The 16986-nt window shown below is 42.0% G+C and overlaps 1 protein-coding gene across 4 annotated transcripts in view; it reads right to left on the bottom strand.

The window, feature by feature from the left end:
- Window positions 1-16986, bottom strand: part of ERLIN1 (ER lipid raft associated 1) — a 63060-nt gene that overhangs the window by 18034 nt on the left and 28040 nt on the right. For 3 of the 4 annotated variants that reach the window (XM_032281285.1, XM_032281286.1, XM_032281287.1), the window contains exons 10-11: window positions 13642-13731; window positions 12719-12798 (exon numbers count right to left, since the gene is read on the bottom strand). In XM_032281285.1, coding sequence (XP_032137176.1) covers window positions 12719-12798; window positions 13642-13731 — 170 coding nt within the window. Of the gene's footprint in view, window positions 1-7637; window positions 9925-12718; window positions 12799-13641; window positions 13732-16986 lie in introns of those variants that run through there. The other variant, XM_032281288.1, reaches the window with a different exon arrangement.

The raw sequence follows: 16986 nt of genomic DNA on the forward strand, positions 1-16986 counted from the left end.
CTTCATTTTATTTTTCATAGCTTCCTGAAACTGTTCAAGTAATTAACTTTACAAATTAAAAAACACAGGTCATATATCTTGAGATCGGATTCGGAAAAACACAGCTATCAAGGTTGTCCTCCTCAAACATTTTTCTCATCAGTTAAGAGTCTACTGTGTCCTTGACAGTGAATTGAGTTATTTGGAAAAAAAAAAAAAAGCCCACGTGTCCAACAGATGAATAAATAAAATGTGGTTATACGTACAATGGAATATTATTCAGCCTTAAGGAGGGATGACATTCTAATACATGCTACCCATGGACAAACCTTGAAAACACTATGCTAAGTGAAATACACCAGACAAAAAAGGACAAATATTATATAATTCTGCTTATCTGAGACATCTTGAATAGGCAAATTCACAGAGACAGAAAGTAGAATTACTAAAGTAGGTTACTAGGGGCTGGGGGAGGAGGAAGGCATATGGAACCATGGTGTAACAGACACAGAGTTTCTGTTTGGGATGTTGAAAAAATTCTGAAAATTGATAATAGTGATGGCATTTATTGCCACTACTTGTACAATTTCAACACGGTTGAAATGGTAAATCTTTTGTTGTTTATATTTTGCCACAACAAAGACAAAGGAAACATTTGCTAACTTGGTAGTTGAAAATGTTATCTCATTTTTATTTACATTTAAAATAATGTTCTTATTGATATATTCTTTGATTTTTAATAACAGCTAATTCTTGGCCAGGCATGGTGGCTCACACCTATAATCCCAGCACTTTGGGAGGCCGAGGCGGGTGGATCATGAGGTCAAGAAATCGAGACCATCCTGGTCAACAAGGTGAAGCCCCATCTCTACTAAAAATACAAAAATTAGCTGGGCATGGTGGCGCGTGCCTGTAGTCCCCACTACTGGGGAGGCTGAGGCAGGAGAACTACTTGAACCCAGGAGGCGGAGGTTGCGGTGAGCCGAGATCGTGCCATTGCACTCCAGCCTGGGTAACAGAAACGAAACCCTGTCTCAAAAACAAACAAACAAACAAACAAACAAACAAAAACAGCTAATTCTCCAAGATCCTGAGGTAAAACTTACTATCAGCGTCTCATGGTCTATACATTATTTTATGGGGAATGAAACTGTTACTAAAATCCACTGTGGCTTTCCTATTACTTATTGTAGCAAACATTGAAAATCTCTGTAGCACTGAAATTATTTGTTAAATGGTTTCAACTCTGATATTTTTCTCTTATGTCAGAGCCATCTCTCTGGATTTCCCATAGCAGACTATTTACTTCTATTACGCAGACTTGCCGATTAGCCTGCAGGCAGGTATCCATTAGCATAAGGACCAGGAGGATTTTTATGTAAAGAGCTTTAGGACCCTTGAGGATGGCGCCAGGGCTGAGTATGGGCTTGTGCTTGGAGAAAAACCAAGGTAGAGAGAATCAACGGGGGCAACTCACACATATTTTGTCTTTCTTTCAGTACCTTCTGTGAAAGCTTCTGGTGTTTTTGCTGTTTCTGTGAGTGGACACTTTCAAATATTTCAGGGAAGTAAATTCTTGATTTTGAAATACTGTGGAAAGTTAGAACTTTAATGTTGATTTGGATGTGGAAAGCAGGTGAATAAATAGAGGGAACTGGTAAACACGTTGGGTAAAGGGTACTTACACAAGGACCGAATCACATCCGTCTCCTTGCTTACAACTCTTGAAAGGTGTTTTGTTTTTTTTTTCTTTTTCCTATATCTTCTTTCCTTTTATTGAAAAACACTTTAGAAAATGTCAGTTAATAAAAAGTAACAATGAATCAACAGGGATATACTAGTGGAAAACACAATATAAAACTAAAAATGCCATTAGCTTTTTTAACTGATTAAGAGCACAAAATTTAACAGGCAAAAGGTCTGTTTTAAACAAATTTTCTAAAGTGATGTATTTTCCCCCATCAGCTATGTACAACACTCACAAAAACAATGTGTGAAGGAAACCTGTGTTACACAAGAAGTTATATCCTGAATTCTTCAGGGAAACTGATGTTGAAATAGGAATTAAAATGAGTCACAACAGGTTAGTCATATTTTTAAACTGAGTCCTCAAATGCTGCGTGGCACAAAGCTATACCATATAAAGTACTGCTAGGTACAAAGGAAAAAATCTGTACCGCTTCTAGCAAAAGTGCTTTTCCAGAAAACCAGATCAAAACAATGTAATCAGCCAACCAAGGAGGCTACAGCCGAACATCAGGGCTACACCTTCCCATATCTTGCTAGAAGATCCTATTTGTCCAGAATAGACTAAAATTTCAGGACAAAACAGGGACATTTTAAACAGTTCTTACTTTACCCATTTAAAATTTTCTGTATTTTCAGCATGATCCAGCAGAAAGAGGGCTGCTGTGAGAAGTGGCTATTTTCTTCCTGTGGTGAGACTGTCATGTAGCCTGGATATTTTAGGCTCCTATGCATCCCTGACCAGTGTCCCGCCATGGTCAAAAAACTTAGCAATGAACTTGGTGAACTCAGCTTCCCGCAGCTGCCTTCTCCTCCCACGGATGAAGGTCAGCTTCAGGGTCTATTTGTCACTGACCATTTTAAGACTGGAGGGCAGTTCCCAAATATCAGGATCCACTCCTGCAGGATCCTTGCCATCAGCCACAAGAAAGACGCTCTTCTTTTGTGAGGCATAAATGGTCATGGCCGGGTGCTGTGGCTCACGCCTGTAATCCCAATACTTTGGGAGGCGGAGGTGGGCAGATCACTTGAAGCCAGGAGTTCAAGACCAGCCTGGCCAACATGGCAAAACCCTGTCTCTACCAAAAACACAAAAATTAGCCAGGCATGGTGACATGTGCCTGTAATCCCAGCTACTCGAGAGGCTGATTCACAAGAATCACTTGAACCTGGGAGACGGAGGTTGCAGTGAGCCACGATTGTGGCACTACACTCCAGCCTGGATGATACAGCGAGACTGTCTCAAAAAATAAAAAATAAAGATAAAAATAAATGATCAGAATCCCCATCATCACCAAATAGGACGCACATGGCCAAAACAGGCTGACCCTAGAAAGGGGTGCATAGAATCCCAAATCAAAGCCACTATGGCAGGGAAAGGGGAGCACATTCAGATGGTGAGGCGAATGTCAATGAGACCAAAATTCTCCACCTACTTGTATTTTTCCAGAAGTACCTTTCTGGCAGAATCATCCAGAATTTTTCATAGCGGATCCATCCCACTTGTCAGTTTTTCCATGGTTCTCATCTGTCTTCCACTTATCCAAGAAGCCACTGAGGCCTGTCACGCAGCTGGGACCACTGCCCGGCCCCACTACGGCCTCTGCCACCACCGCTTCTCCTGCCCTGGGCAGCTGCCACCATCTTGCTGTGAAAAGCTTAGTTTGAAAGGGTTTCGACCTTTAGGAAAAGCCACCAGTGGGTAAGAAGACTCTAGAAGGCCCACCATGCTCTACCCCGCCCTTTCTCCTCACGCCCACCTCCTTCAGTCTCAAGTTTTGGTGCTCCCATTCTAATAATGTACCTATGTTGAATATTTTTTACCATTTCTGGAAGGTTCTTGATCTGAGGTTATCATGCTATCACTCAATTCCTTAAAAAAAAAAAACACCTTGAGATATAATTCACATATCATATAATTTATAAAATATACAGTTTAGTTTTTATTATTTTTATTTTTTGAGCTGGAGTCTTGCTCTGTCAGTCACCCACGCTAGAGTGCAGTGGCATGATCTTGGCTCACTGCAAACTCCATCTCCTGGGTTTAAGCGATTCTCCTGCCTCGGCCTCCCCCAGTAGCTGGGATTACAGGTGGGTGCCACCATGCCCAGCTAATTTTTTTCTATTTTTAGTAGAGAGGGGGTTTCACCATGTTGGCCTGGCTGGTCTCAAGCTCCTGATCTCAAATGATCTGCCCGCCTCAGCCTCCCAAAGTGCTGGGATTACAGGCGTGGGCCACCGTGCCCATCTTCTTCATGTTTTTATTGGCCGTTTGTATATCTTGCCTGGAGAAATGTCTGGTGAGATCGTTTGCCCATTTTAACATTGGGTTGTCTTTTTATTAAGTCATTATTCCCTGATCTTTAACCGGCTAATGCTCTTTCTCATTCTTTATCTTCTCCCTCTTCTTTGATAACTCCCTAGTACTGCATTCCTCCCACTTTGACAGTCTCTCAAGTGCTTTAGTTAAGGTCTACCTTCCCACAAGACTGCTGATTCTAAGAGAGCAGAGACTACGTCCGACTTACTCATTGTTGTTCACTATTGGCCCATTACTTTATACATTTTAGGTTTCCTGGCACATATCAGGTACTCAACAAACATTTGTTGAAGTGTACTGAATGTGATTTTCACAGTTTCTCTTGTGTCAGGAGGGTTGCTGTCTCCATTGAAAAGATTTTTTGGTTCACCTCCTCTCTAACCATTTGTGGTCCTGACTGCTACCGGTTGGGGGTTGTCCTAGAGACTATTCATTCTTGTGTCCTAGTTGAACATAGCGTTGGAGGGCCCCTAGGGTGAAAGGCAGTAAGTGCAGCTCATGTGTGAGGTGAGATTCGGTCGGAGGCAAGTGAGTTGATGCCATATGAACTGCCTACCACGGCCGCAGCCGGAGTTAGAGGTGAGGTGGAGCGGAACCGTGACAGGGCAGCAGAGGCGTCAGACACACCCAGTTTGTCGGAAACTGCCTCATGTGTCTGAAATCCAGTTACAGTTATTGTGCCTATTAAGATGCACACCCTGACAGACTTGCATATGGAGAAAACCAATGCAATTTTTTTTTTGGGCAAATTGCCTTTCTACCCCTGCATCAACCACTTATTGAATGTGCTGTCCCCAGGGAGGGGATGTCACCTTGGCCAGGGCAGGGGTCTTTCTTTAGCTGAGGAAAATTTCTGCAGAGCGACTCAGCTAAAAGCTGTCACCAGGAACTCTCCGAACAACTGGTAGAATGAGTGGTTCACATCTGCAAACGGGATCTGAGTAGTGTGCTGTCAGTCTTGCACTGTTCAGCTCCACTTGCTTTATAACACAAATAAGGGGTGCTGCTCCCCCAGGCTCCAAAGGGCTGATCTTTCTGGAATCAGCTGTCATACCACTGAGCTTACCGAGATCACCTCTGCCACACCCTGCAGAGGGCGGAAAGTCAGCCATGGGTCACCACTTAAACACACGGGCCATCTGATTACCCCTTTTCCTGGCCTCAACTGCAGGGCTTAACAATCTTGAAACAGCCTCTAAAATCTCCCCTAAATTCAGAGCTTCCATCACCCTAAATGTAATGGCTTCAAAGGCAAATGTAAAGGGCTGTGGTAATCTGGAATATGACAGGTTCAAACCCTTACTTCGCCACTCACGTTCACAGGGTCTTGAGTAATGCAAACTCTCTAGATCTCAGCTGTGAAATGAAGTTAACAGTAGAGCCTCATAAGGTTTGCAATGGATAGTCTCTCATGCCTCCTAGCACTGTTGAGGCAAGGGGACCCAGTGAAATGCATTTTAAAATGCAACAGCAAGTGGTTCTCCCACTGCCTGGAACACACTCCACCATCACCATTGTGTCCTGTCCATCCTTAAAAATTTGGCTCAGATCAGACATTGCTTCCTAGAAACCATGAGTCTGGGTGGATCTTTACCACAGCCCCACAGCACTCAGTGAACACCCTGTGTTTACTTACCATTCTATCATACTTGCTTACTTACTTGTCGTATTGCCCTATTCCCCCGCCCACACACACCACACCACCATTATATGGCTTTTTGTTGCCTCAGCAACCAGCACATAGTAGATGCTCAATAAATATAAGGAAGGAAGGAGACTTTTTTTTAAATAAAAATTTAAAAACCCAAGAAAGGAGAAAAATTGAAAGAGATAAGAAAAATTAGAAAGACAGGTACTAATTCAAAAGAAATATGGTAATGGACACGAGTAAAACGTCATTCTGAGTTATGGTCTTTGTCGAAACAGACACTAGGCGTGAGCAATGAATTAACAGGAAATTAGTTTTAAGTACTTATACCAGGGCAGAGACCAGGAGAAAGATGAGAAGCTGGTCCAGCTTGTTGGGATGCTCCTGGAAGGCTATGGTTGGGGTTTAACATCCAGCTAGTTTAGCTCATAGCTGCTGAAGACATTAATCAACGTGTTCTATCATGCATTTGCATGTAGCAGGCACTGTGCTCACCCTCTCCACCATGGGAACTTGTAGCTATTCAGAGACAGACACGTATACTAACTCCAGTAGTCAAGGTGAACTAATGTATCCCAGCAATTACCACGTGCAAATCTCTACCCTAGATGCATCAACATATCCTCCTGAACCTGCTGAAGAGCCGCCCTGCAAGGATGAGTCAACAGGCTCAGGGACGTTAGATAACTTCCCAGGACACATGAAGTCCTGACAGAGACACTCTAGGCTCACTTCTAAGTTCTTTTTTCCACAACTCACTTTCCTGATTTACCTGCATGTCATATCCAACCTTTTGCTCTTTCATGCAACGAAACCATCTCATATGGGCCAGATATCACATTAGGCATTAGCAACAGAACCCTCCAGGAACAGCACAGTCAGCCCCTGCCCTCACACAGGTTAGCATTTGTGAAAACAGACATTAAGCAGGTAATGAGAGCCATGAAGTGTGCATGACATGTGACAAGGGAGAAAACACAGGATGCTAACCTGGATCAAGCAGTTCAACGCAAACTGAAGCTCTTAAATCCGAAGTGACGAAGACTCCTTAGGAGTTGGCTGAAGAAAGTCAGGACTATGAGGGAAGGAAAGTGAACCAGGCACATGGAACAGTATATGCAAAGGGACAGAAAGAAGGTGCACTTAGGGACCGTAGAGTGGCTGGAGAGGACAGCAGGGGCCAGATCACAAACTTCGCGTGCACACACTTGAGACTTAATCCTAAAGCAATTAGAGGCCACAGCTTCTAATTCACAAAATTCTTTCGCCACAGAAAAGGCAGAAATCACTTCATTTTCATACCTACTAAAAGCCTATAGATAGTCAGGTCAAATTATTCTCAGGTCCACAGCAACTGACATAGGATACCATGGGGTAGATACCATAGGAACAAGAGGGAAGAGCTGCTTTCCCCAAAACTCCCATTACCACTCCCTGCTGGCCCAGGATCACCAGGAAACTGACTCTAGGAGGAAATATAGAATGCTTGGGAAGAGTAGGTCTAACTCTGGCCCTTGGGCCCCTAATATCTTAATTATCGAAGTTGATTATATTGTGCCATTACATTGCCAGTTATAATTTATACAAATTTTCCTTCCTCTGGCTTGATCTGTCTCCTCCCCTACTCAGCATAGAAGTATTTTTGCTCTCAGGGACGGATCCCAGTGGCCCGATGCTCCATCCTCCCTCCTTGCCCCTCTCCTGCAGGCCCTGTCCCACAAGGAATTAGAACATCACTTGTTAAATTCCAGGAGTCAGCAAAGAGTGGACACTTTGTTTTAAACATTCCTACACCAGGTAGGCAGTATTCTGGGAAGAGTAATAAAAGCCTCTACAGTTAAGTTAAACCAACAAGTAAACTGGCTCCCTAATTGAAATGTGCAAGACAGCCTTAGGAGCATGTTAAGATGACAGAAAAATGAAGATGCAGGAAAAAAATACGAATCACTGATAGTAAAATAATTTTATTTAGTTTCTTATTTTAAAAAAGGTAGCATTTCAACATATAAATTTAGACTCAAGATTACAGTGTATATTTGCCAAAAGGAACACCCCTGAAAGATGGCTTGCCTCAGAGCTGAGTGGCCACCGGGAAGCACGCTCCACGCTGAGTTTCAGCAGAAGTGCTTTCTTAAGACTTCACAGCGGCATTTCCCTGTTCCTCAGCCCCGCCTCCAGGGCTTGTGGCTGCTAAGAAAACCCACAGCCATCACTTTGGGGCAATAGCTTTTGCTCATGTAACTAGAAAACGTCTCTAAGAGTGAAAGCACAGAGGTCAATGATCCAGATTTCCCACAACAATCATCTGCGGCAAAATTCGACAGGTAAAGAATTTATTTTTATAATCCAAAAGTTCATTTAAGAACTAAAGAACACAAAATTCATTCATAAAGAGAATTTATAGAATTAAATGAGCAAAAATGAAAAATTCTTTTCTCCATATTACAAATGCCTCTATAGGATAAGGCCCAGGGGAAAGACCCATTCACATCTGGGCTTTCCTTTCCCAAATAGAGTGTTTGGCACAACCAACAAGCTGCCACGAGACTGACAGGCCTGACAGCTGAAAGGTTTCTAGACGTGGTCCCACGACTTTTTTTGTTGAGTGTCAACACAGCATACACAAGAGGTGTCTTAAAAAGCTGCACAAACTCAGGCCGAACTACGCGGCACACTGCTCCAGAAAAGTTAACTGAAGGGAAAAAAAGGTCCACATGAAGTAGGTCTCCTATTGCCACAGGTTAACTCTGTCATCTCCCATGGAAAATTAAATTTACTGGCTGCCCAGGAAGTCCGTGGAATCCTGATCTCCTGGGGGAGGTGAGAGCTGGAGAAACCACTTGAATTTAAGCATCTCAGGGCCAGGTGGGAAGGAGACAATGATGACCAAGGAGGCTTTCTAGGTGACTTTTTGTTCCACGCTATGTGGGCTCCAGACGAACAATCTTAAGGAGAATCAGTGTGCTTGTGACCGTGGCAGCCCTAGGACTTGGGCCTTTAGACAGAGGTGATGGGGCAAATGAATATACCCCAGATCCAGTTTTAAAAATATAAACTTCCGGCAATTATGATACAACACTGTGCAGCAAACTGCTAGGAATTGTACGCTGCTCCTATTTGTGGTTAAAGCCCTGTCCCACGCTTGGCCAGTCAGAGCTGAATGGTAACACACAAGGAGTTGGCTGTGGCTAAAAACAGGCGCCTTAGTCAAGCACGGCCTGTGGCAGTGATGCTGACAGTCACCACCCATTGGAGGGAATGCAGGGCCCCAGGGCTTTGGTTCAGAGCAAAGGTTTCATCTCACTCAAAACCTCAAACCAAGCCCCCTGTATCTCTGAGCTTATGAATACAATAAACTAGTGATTAGGAATCTCTACGAGGACTCTCTGGTTGGGTAGCAAAGCTCAGGTCCCTGCAGGCCACCACTGTGACTGCAGGAAAACAGAAAGGTGCAAATCGTATCAAGTAAATCGTTGCTCAAGTGGAAGATCATTTCCTGGGGAACTTCAGCAGCCTGGAACTTAATCACATGGATGAAGGCTGGGACTGGGTCCCAAAGAAAGAGCCTGGGTCCCAGATAAAATCAGTCTTCTTGAACTTACCATATCTTTCTCAGGCCTCTCATCTCTTGAATAGCTCAGCACACATTTCCCCGGGGGACCAATGTAAACATTATTCAACAGATCTCAGCTTAGGAAAACACAGCTTGTTATATAGTGTTTAACATTCCAGTGCAGGCAGTATCTTAGCATCAGACTTTCCTCATTCATGAGTAGCAGTTTAGAAAGGAACACATATAGGATACTTCATAAGACTGTGGCTGAAAAGACCATTTGTGTGTCAGACAGCTGGCTGTATCCTCCACTCAGTGGACTACCCAGGACTATCACAGGAGAGGCAGAACAGATGAAGTGTAAGTTCTCTGAAAATCTTTAGAGTCCTATAACCATTGTTCCCACTTAATCCCTCGGGCCACATCTTGATATGGCGAACACTTCCACCTCTTGCATCAACCTGTGCTCTCTTTGTTTTGGATGAGGTTCTCTCCAGAGGGTTCAAGAGCCTCCTTAGAGGGGAGTGAGCTTTCTCTTCCAGTCCTAATATCTGAATATTTCAAAGCACATGAGGAGTCCACGAACATGTTAGGGATGTTGCTGCCAAAGTAGATCTTACTGTTAGAAGCAATGGCCTGGTACTTTTTGAGCTCCAGATATTCCGGGGTCAGTTTGTGCTGTGTGGGGGGCAAACAAGAGCAAAGGCATTAGGATACTTTGGTGTAACAGGCTTCTCTCTCCTTACATAGATTTCTCCTGTTGCTCTCCTGAGTATCATGAGTCAAGTCTGAACGCCAATGACCCTCTCTCACTTTGGAGAGTGCCTATCACAGGTGCATTCCTGACTTAAAATTCCTTCAATAAGCTCCTGACTGAATGCAAGAGAAGCCATTCACTTTTTAATAAAAGGATGGGGGAGGTTGGAAAACAACTTGTGATAACTAATGATAATAACTAATATTTCTATAATGACTTTCATTTCATCTAGTTGAATTCAACCTGGGATTGGTCTGGAGTTTCTGCTGATTCTCTTTTCTAAAAAAATTATTTTTATTTTTGTAGAGATGGGGTCTATGTTGCCAGGCCAGTCTCAAACTCCTGGCCTCAAGCAATTTTCCTACCTTGGCCTCCCAAAGTGTTGGGATTACAGGTGTGAGCCACTGCACCCAGCCCCAGCCCGCCCCCCCCTTTTTTTTTTTTTTAAGATGAGATCTCACTCTGTTGCCCAGGCTTGAATGCAGTGGTTCAATCACAGCTCGCTGCTGCAGCCTCAAACTTCTGGGCTCAAGCAATACCCGCATGGAGGCTACAGGAATGAGCCAGCACGCCTGGTTCTCTGTTGATTCTCTTGAGAGACACAGGTCAATGGATGAGAGCAGAACTTCAAAGAAGGGCTGGTGCTCATGAACTTATCATTAGCTGTGATTCTGCTTTTCTTGAACAAATTCTAGAACTGGAATAAAATCTCAAGATGTCACTTGATCTGGCCTTTTGCCTTTCCCCAGAAGCTGGATGTTGAAGCTGTTTGTGATAGATAGATGTTTGTCGACCACCAGATCTCCGTCTGTCACAGTGTTCTGTTTTGTTTAAATCAGGATGCCAAGATATATCTAACCAGAATCTATCTGGGTTTGATTAAAACTCATTTCCACTGTTCCCTGGAACATATGCCTTCCAAAGCCCCTCAGGCCTTTCTGTGATCCTCTCCTTGAGGCCTGGCCTGCCCCCAGGCAAAAGCCCATCTTGTCCTTCACAGTCCTACAGCATTTATTTTCTACACTTTGACATCTTTCACTCCTTGGATCTTTATCTTCTCCAGTTGATTCACATCCTCTGTCGAAACACTGCATTCAAATCTGGTCATAGTGCACAACCAAATTACTTCCGCAAGCCTTTTTAATAAAGGTTAGTATCTGAGCCACATTTTTCAAAATGGCCTAAAACTACTCCCCTTTCTGAATAAGGCTGACCTCAAAGGCAAGGTTTGGAAACTTGTGCCTGACTAGCTTCTTCCATTAGATTTGGACTGCTAGATTCCTCAACTGGAGTTTCCTGTTGTGCCTTTCCCTTGGCCAAATTCCATTCTGTTTCTATAGAACTGGGTCTTTCACTGTTAAGTTCATTTTAAAGTTTATATTGGTTTTCAAAGTACTGACAACTTCATTCTAACATATCATTTCTTCTAAATATGGATTATATTGTTCCTTTCTAAATTGAAAGTCCTGTCTGTATCTTAAATTCTGATTCTAGCCGGGCGCGGTGGCTCACGCCTGTAATCCCAGCACTTTGGGAGGCCAAGGCGGGTGGATCACGAGGTCAAGAGATCGAGACCATCCTGGTCAACATGGTGAAACCCTGTCTCTACTAAAAATACAAAACATTAGCTGGGCATGGTGGCGCGTGCCTATAATCCCAGCTACTCAGGAGGTTGAGGCAGGAGGATTGCCTGAACCCAGGAGGCAGAGGTTGCGGTGAGCCAAGATCGCGCCATTGTACTCCAGCCTGGGTAGCAAGAGTGAAACTCCGTCTCAAAAAAAAAAAAAAAAAAAAAAAAAAAAAAAAAAAAAATTCTGACTAACCCTTCAAACTGCATCAACCACTTTAGTAATCTCTTTCTCAACCCCTTCTCTGTTCCAATCTGCTCCACAATAACCTTGCAAATCTTGGATATATCCTTCCCTTCTCAGAAGACTATCAGAGTTCTAGCTTCCTCTTAAATGGCCCCTGCTCACTAGCCGTGTACCCTCTAGCCAGCTTACCCCAGTCCTTAGACCAAATTGTCACCTATGTATCACCCAACCTCCCTTCTCAAGTTATCCCACATGAAATTCCTCATGACTGGAATAGTTTTTTAAAACCAATAAACAAGGAGTACTCAATGGGGGGCATTTGGAAATACGTATGTGTGTGTGTGTGTGTGTGTGTGCATGCGTGTGTGTGCATCTGTTAAAACAACTGGTGAACACTACTGACATTTAGTAGACAAGGGCTAGAGATACAAAATATCCTACAAGCATGAGATAGTCTTCAACAATGAAAAAGTATCTCCATCCAAAATGCCAGGAATGTCTGATAAAAACCACTGCTCTAATCAAGCTTAGTATCTGCCCACAAAACAACCTTATTTGGAAGGATATTCTAAATGGGCTTACTCTTATCCTGTCACTCTTATTTCAGAAGACGTTCAACTTTACTTATATAGCAGTACAAATGAATGGATTTACAGCACGTGACCTGTGTTTATGTATGTTAGCCTTTGTCCTAAGCGTCCTGCTTTTATAAGGAACTATACAAAGTCCCTACCCAATGAGTGTGAAAATTTCTTGCTAATTGACTAAGTCTGGAGGATGTCTTGGTGACTACACTTTCTTGACACTGGACAAAATCACTACTGTCATATCAGAGCTCCAGAAAAGAGAAAGCAAAACCCCGAAGTGCGTCATTAGGAAAGTGGCCCTGGGAGCCAGTCACCTTGTTTGAAGTGGCGTATTTGTGTGCAGCATAATATTCGGCATCTGCTTTCGCCTTCTCTCGGGCTAGGAATGCAGCATCTAGCAAATAAAACAAAGGAAAGGTGTCAATCCATTCCCTCAGCTGGTTAAGAGTCCTCTTCTCCACTGCCTAATATTTTGACTGCTTATTTCACATTGAAAGTTTTAAAAAATATTAGCAGTTTTCGATTCCCAGTCCCCAGTGAAAAGTGAATACCCTTTTCACTGTCAAGTAACTCTCGGCTCATCTGAGCCCACTTGTTTTCTGCTCTAAGTTGTTGCTTCTTTCCTTCCCCCACTTCCTATCACCCAAAGCCTCACACCTCACTCAGGTGCTAAGCTTCAAGGATAATATGTCCAGACATAAAAGCTCTGATCTATTTATTGCATTGTCTCCAGCCCCTCCAAATTTGATCCAGAATCAGTCAACAGAGGCAGACAGGAAGCGCAATATATAAACAAGTGACTTCAAGACTGAGCCGAGAACAACATCTCACTACATGAAATCAAGGATTTTGAGGCCCTCCATAAAAATTGTTTTGTTTTTCCCCAACTAATTTTGGTGTTTTTGGACAGATGGAAAAGAAACTGGTGGTGATGGTTTTTATCATCTTGTATATTCTTTATAATTGATTATGGATAGTCTGGCTGAAAATAAAGTGGTAGCTAATAAGCTCCAATTTAGGGAAGGAAAGGAAAGCTGAGCTACCCACAGCCACAAATAAACCCAAAAGCTAGATATGTGATAGCAATTTAAAAAAATTTATTTGGACTACCAGGCCAGCTACTTCCTCCTGACCACACTATTCTGTCTATGACCTTCTCACCCACAACAAAGGCCTGATCCCCGGAGCAGGGAGGAGGCAGTCCAGGACAGAGCTTCATCCTCTCCCCACCATGTACCTTCTATTTCAGAAATGCGCTTTTCAGTTTCTTTCTCCATCACTTTCTGCTGAAACCGAATTTTTGCCACTTGTGCAATCTTCTCTGCTTCTATAAACATGCAACAGAAGAAGACACATTCAAAACCATTTCTACAGAACCTGAGGCACTTCGAACCAGCAGCACACAGTCTAACACTGAATTACAGAAAGTTTTATGTGCTAATTGCTTCACTAAGTTTTATCTAGTCAGACTGTAAACTACCCAAAGGGAAAAAGGGAATTCATTTTCTACTTTACTCTTCTATTTTGACAGTGCTAGTTTTGTGGGAAGAAGAAAAAAAAAGGTTAACAGTGCCAGTCCTGCATGCAACTCTGTATCAATGGTCGACAAGCTAATGGGGAAAAAGATACTTTATGAAAGTACCACAGAACAAAAACAGAGCAATATAAAGGCATGGCAACACAGGACAATTAACTAATGTGGCAGGAGAAATGAGTGAGAGTGAGGTAAGTGAAACCAAGGAAGGCCTTCTGTAAGGAATCTTAAAGGAAATAATGGACATGACATGCCAAGAAGCAAAGAAAAAGATAAGAGCCAGGCATGGTGATTCACAACTGTAATCCCAGCATTTTGGGAGGCTCAGGCAGGAGGATCTCTTAAGCCCAAGAGTTCAAGACCAGCTTGAGCAACATAGTGAGATGAGACCTTTGCCTCTACAAAAAAATTAAAAAAATAATCCAAGCATGATGGTACGTGCCTATAGTCCCAGCTACACAGGAGCCTGAGGCAAGAGGATCTCTTGAGCCTGGGAAGTCAAGGCTACAGTGAGCCATGATCATGCCACTGCACTCCAGCCAGGGTGACAGAGTGAGGCCTTGACTCAAAAAAAGAAAGAAAGAAAGACAAAAAGGCACAAATGAAGCAGCCACAAAGAAGAGGTGATATGGAGCCAGCTGGTAAGAGAAGACAACAAAAAATAAGAACAGAAAGAGGGCTAGGAGACCTCTATCCTGGGTGACAAGCTAAGGAGCTTGGTTTTACTATACTCAGGATCTACTGTTAAGTTACCATTAGGGAAATGACATGATGGAAATGGTATCAGAAGAGGAGTATTCCAACTGCTGTAGGGAAATAAAGCAGAAAGCAGGGTGATTCATTTAAGAAGGTGAAAACAAGCACTGGGAATGAACATGTTGGTGTGGCAACCAACTACATGCAGGAGAAACTCAACACCCTTTATAAACCTCTGGCCTACCCAAATGACCCAGGGCAAGGGAGAAAGACTCCAACTACACTTTAGATTCAATCACTGCTATTCTTCAAGAACATTCTCAATTTTCCTTTTCAGTCAAAGAAGATGGGTATTTTAAGACATCTTATCTCTGACCCCTAGGGAAAGTGCATAATGGAAAGAAAACTTCCAAGTGATTTCTTCATTCCAGCAAACAGTATGCTTTATGAACTACTCCAGGAGATAATTCCCTCTTTCTCCAACAACGTAAAGTCAATCTATATTATACCATCCAAAAACTAAATACTTAATGGGGCTAGAAATTGAACTGAAAGTAGAAACCAAGATAAAACATGAATGAAAGGTGAGGGATTCGAAGCCTGCAGCTGGAACCCAGAGAATGTTGCCTCAAAATAGGGGGACTGTTGTGGTAATCCCATTCAACAAAGCTCTTTGTCATATGGGAATAAACCAATAAAAAGCACCTCCAGACTTCTAGAAAAATGGTGCAAAAGGTCTGAGAGAAAACCCTTTAGCTGACAACACCTTAAAATGCTAGATGAAATTTAGCAATTTTTTTTTTTTAATGCATAGCTGAGTTATAAGAAAGAATGAGAGACCCTCAAGTGACTTAAGCCAAGGGGGAGCTGAGAGCCTGAATGTGGCGTCGCCGAGGTGGTTATGAGATAAGAAGGGAGAGGCACCTGATTACCCATGCAAGGCCAGGAGATGAGGCCTTGTGATGTTAGAACGAAGACACTTGCATAAAACTGAGACCTCTAGAGGGCTGCAACTTTAATGAAAGGGGAACTAAAACACTCTACCAACCAGCCCAGTTCAGAAGTAATCTTTCTCTACCTAGATATATCACAGTGAAACTGAAGAACACTCAAACACAGAGGGAAACGTTAAAAGCAAAAAGAGAAGAAAGGCTGATTACTCAAAAGGAACAATTAGACTAACAGCACACTTGTAAACAGGTACAAGAGGCCAAACAAAATTGAAATAATACTGCAATCATGATAAGGAAAAATTAGCTTGCTTTAGAATTGTAGGCTAAATTACCATTCAAGAATGAATGAAATAAAAGCATTTTCAAGCCAAGGAAGACTGAAGATGACTTTAACTCCTTAGTCTTCACTGAAAAAAAGAAAAACAAAAAAACCTACTAGTTAAAAAAAAAAAAAAAGAATCACCAGAAGCAATGGAGAGGAACAAATTTTACTCAACACATGTCAATCAAAATAAATATTTACTGTAAGGATTAATCATAGTGATCATAATTGATGGGAGGATAAAGATAACATCAAACTAAAATACTTTGTAATAATAATTTGTAAGACTGGAGGACAGTGGTAAGAGTTAAAGCATTCTAAGGTACTGTTCAAGAAGAGGACAGAATGATTAACAACTAGTTATACATACCAGAAACAGAATGTAAAACTTCCAATCAAGTAAAAGGAAGAAAAGAAAATTCAATCAATTCAATACCAATCAGAAAAGGGAAAAAGCAGCAGAGAAAAATGCATGGTAAACAGCACATAATTAAATGATAAAAACACATCCAAATATAGGAGTAACCACAATAAATATAAAAAGACTAAACTCACCAGTTAAAAGACAGATTCTCACATTGGATAAGATAACAAAATCCAGCTATATGCTGTTTACAAGAGACACACCTAAAACATAACGACATAGAAAAGTTGAAAGGAAAAGAATGGGAAAAGATATACCAAGAAAATAACTAACCAAGAAAAATCTGGCATAGCTATATTATCAGGCAAAATAGATCTTAAGTTAAAAACGTATCTAGGAATAAAGGTTATTACAAAACAGAAGCAATTCTCCAGGGAGATATAATAATCCTAAATCTGAATATTCTTAATGATATAGTCCTAAAATATATAAAGAAAAAAATTACAACTCAAAAACCCATGGTCATAGTGGGAGATTTTAACATATCTTTCTCAGTAATTGATAGCTCAAGAAGGCAAAAATTAGAAGAATACAGACGATGTGAATAACACAATTCATAAGCCTGACCAAATGGGTATATAAAGAAACCTGCATTCAACAACTAGAGAACATAGATTCAGTCTTTTCAAGCACACAGATTATTTACAAAAAGG

The sequence above is a fragment of the Sapajus apella genome, unplaced genomic scaffold, assembly GCF_009761245.1.
Source record: "Sapajus apella isolate SASKATOON/1434 unplaced genomic scaffold, GSC_monkey_1.0 scaffold13, whole genome shotgun sequence".
NCBI lineage: Eukaryota > Metazoa > Chordata > Mammalia > Primates > Cebidae > Sapajus > Sapajus apella.